This window comes from Cimex lectularius, unplaced genomic scaffold (genome assembly GCF_000648675.2).
Source record: "Cimex lectularius strain Harlan isolate CLEC.00 unplaced genomic scaffold, Clec_2.1 scaffold169, whole genome shotgun sequence".
Classification (NCBI taxonomy): domain Eukaryota; kingdom Metazoa; phylum Arthropoda; class Insecta; order Hemiptera; family Cimicidae; genus Cimex; species Cimex lectularius.
Window position 1 is genome coordinate 49,861 of NW_019392751.1, and position 3,113 is coordinate 52,973.

The window sequence follows — 3,113 nt, forward strand, 5'->3', positions numbered from 1 at the left end:
ACATACAACACACAATTCTCAACTGGAGAGGGGGATCCCCCGGTCTCGTCGGGTGTCCGTGAACCCTCCTCCTGTGAGGGTACCGGAGGAAAACTGGGTTACGGCACTCCCGGGCCGCGAGGTAGTACAGGGACCCGAACCCCGGAATAGCCACCGGGGAGGCTGTCCTATCACCTCGTGTATAATGTTGCGGTGCCTAGTACTGCCAGCTGGCGACTGGATGGTTACCGTGCTGGGCATCGCGGCGGGCCCTCCTGAGGCCACGCGGGATGGGGGAAGATCGGAGAAGCACCTGGGTGGGCCGGGTGATCGTCCCCAAAGGTTGAGAATTGCACTCACACTGTACAAACACATACTACAGACCACACACACACACAAATGAAAAATGAAATTGGAAAAAGAAAATCAAGGAGTAAAAGTGCCTACTCCGCCTAGCCCGGGTCCAACCAGCCCAACCACACTCCCCCTTAACCAAATAACCCCACCTACCCCAACACTTTCCTCAAGCCCCCAACTGGATTTGCCTTGTGCAAATCCGGAAGGCCCCCCAACATCCCGTACTCCACCGGCCCAATGCTCCACCCCACCACCCTCATCAATCCCATCACAACCACCCTCTCCTTCCTGTGAGGTGGAGAATGACGGATTCATCCCCGTACATGGGAAAAGAAAAAGATACCCACCAAACTCGCCAAAAGGCGGAACGGTAGGAGAGAAACCTGCGCCTGTGTCCCCTGTGTCTCCGGCACAGAAGAAAAGAAAGCAAGAGGAAGAAAAAGAAATTAAAAACAGAAAGAAAGAAAAAAAGAACAAACCATCAGCAGGTATCGCGTCGTTTGGTCTCGGAACCATGGGGATTACTCCTCTCTCCGAGACATACCAAACGCGCTACTACAATGTGACAAGGAAAGAGGGCGATTTCAAATCCACGTGCCCCTTCCGTCTGTACAAGAACATAAAAGAAATCTTGGGAGTCACAAGTACAATTACGAAGAGTAGAGAGGGAAAGATATGTATTGGTGTAACAGGCAGAGAAAAGGAAGAAACTCTAAAACAACTAAAGACGCTTGCAGGACATGAGGTCGAAGTTACCCCTCACCAAAGGTTGAACACCTCCAGAGGGGTAGTAATATGCCGCGACCTCATGAATAGTAGTGTTGACGTCATAAAAGAAGGCCTTGAAGACCAGGGTGTGTTGGAGGTGAGGAGGATGAATACGCGCAGGAACGGACAAATTGTCCCATCTGCGAGCCTAATCCTCACTTTTGACACACCAATATGCCCAGAGGAAATAAGGGCGGCCTTTTACAAATTAAAGGTCCGACCATACATCCCGAGCCCTCAGAGATGCTACAGATGCCAACGATTTGGGCATATATCCCTGCGGTGCAAGTCGCCGCAAGAGTTCTGTGAGTGCGGCAGGGAGGCGCATCCAAAAGAATCCGGGTGCGCTGACCCTCCCACATGCGTGAACTGCGGCGGTTGCCACACGAGCAGATCGGCAAGCTGTCCTATCCTCTCGAAAGAACGAGAGATTCAGAAAATGAAAGTAATGAACAGAATGAGCTTTCGAGAGGCTAGGGCAGTGGTCGACAGCAAGAGCACTGTGGGGACGTATGCCCAGGCGGCAGCACTTCCCACTCGGGGTGCAAAGGCCCCAGAAAAAAACCCGGCGGCCCCTCCCTTAAAAGGAGCAGCCGTCAAAGCCCCCACTTCTATGTTGGGGGCAAAACAAAGGGTGGCCGATGCCATCCAACCCCAGAAGAGGATGGTGACATCCTCTTCCCAAACGTCCCCGGAGAGGGACCCAACGGCGATCAATAAAAAGGCGCCGAACAAGCCGGGGACGATCATGCCCCCACCGAAATTGCCGCCACCCGTGGCGGCAGCCACACCATCGGGCGGTTCCTCACGCCTTAACTGGGTCACGGATCTAGAAGCAACGTCTGGGTCCGAAACCTCTTCAACTGCCACTGATGGCCCCGTCCGAAGGAAAAAGGGGTGGCAGAAAGGCCGACCCAGACCAAATTTGCGAAAACAAAAATCAAAAGATAGCGAATAATGGAGTCCATTCTACAATGGAATTGTAGAGGTATAAGCAATAAAAGACACATGCTACAGTTACTGGTTAGGGAATATATACCGATGGCTATCGTCCTCCAGGAAACCCGTATCCGCCCGGGGGGGCGCCTCGAACTGAGGGGATTCAACACCTTCTCCAAAGAGGTGCAACCAGATCCGGGGGGTAGGGCACATGGAGGGGTAGCCATCCTAATAAGAGAAAACATATCGGTTCAAGAGGTGAGGCTAAACACTGACATCCAGGCGGTCGCCGTGAGAATCGCAGCGCCTATGCACCTCACACTGTGCTCCATCTATCTACCTCCAGGAGGACCGTGGCACAGAAGTGGGGTCTCTGCCCTAGTCGAGCAACTCCCCCCGCCAACGTTGGTGTTGGGCGATTTTAACTCGCACAACACATGGTGGGGGTCGTTGCGCACCGACGCGAGGGGCAGAGAGATGGGGGACCTAATCGGAGAGTCCAATCTGGTCCTCCTAAACACCGGCGCTGCTACACACATTGATTTCAGAACAGGCAACTATAGTGCGATAGACCTGTCATTAGCCTCACCTTCCCTAACCAACCGGATAGAATGGGCTCCGTTAGAGGATCCTCATCTGAGTGACCACTTCCCCATAGTGTTGAGGAGTTCCGTCTTGAGAGGAATGTATCATGCGCCCATGAAGTGGAGCCTGAAGCGTGCGGATTGGGAGCTTTTCTCCGCGTCGGTGTCGGCACCCGACCTAACAGGGAATGTCGACAATGATCTCCTACTTTTTGAGAGGGAGATCAATCGCGCCGCAGGCGGATCTATCCCCAGGACCGGTGGGTCTATTTGTAGACCTCGGGTTCCCTGGTGGAGTGCCGCCTGTGGCCGCGCACACGCGGAGAAGAAGCGAGCTTTCCGACGCTTCAGAAGACATCCGACGGAGGAAAACCTTGATAATTTTAAAGTAAAAAGGGCTAGGGAGAGGCGTATCCTGTCCCAGGCCAAAAAAGAAAGTCTGGCGAGATATGTGTCAGAAATGACGCACCATACATCCGCCAGGAA

General features: G+C 53.5%; 1 protein-coding gene across 1 annotated transcript; it reads left to right on the top strand.

The window, feature by feature from the left end:
• The first annotated feature begins 850 nt into the window (after positions 1–850).
• LOC106672001 lies at positions 851–2,062 on the top strand. The gene has a single exon (XM_014403044.1). The coding sequence runs from the start codon at positions 851–853 to the stop codon at positions 2,060–2,062; it is 1,212 nt and encodes a 403-aa protein (XP_014258530.1).
• Positions 2,063–3,113: the final 1,051 nt, after the last annotated feature.

What these genes read in the sequence shown, in the direction of transcription:
- LOC106672001 (XM_014403044.1), top strand. Translation starts at nt 851, where the DNA reads ATGGGGATTACTCCTCTCTCCGAGACATACCAAACGCGCTACTACAAT.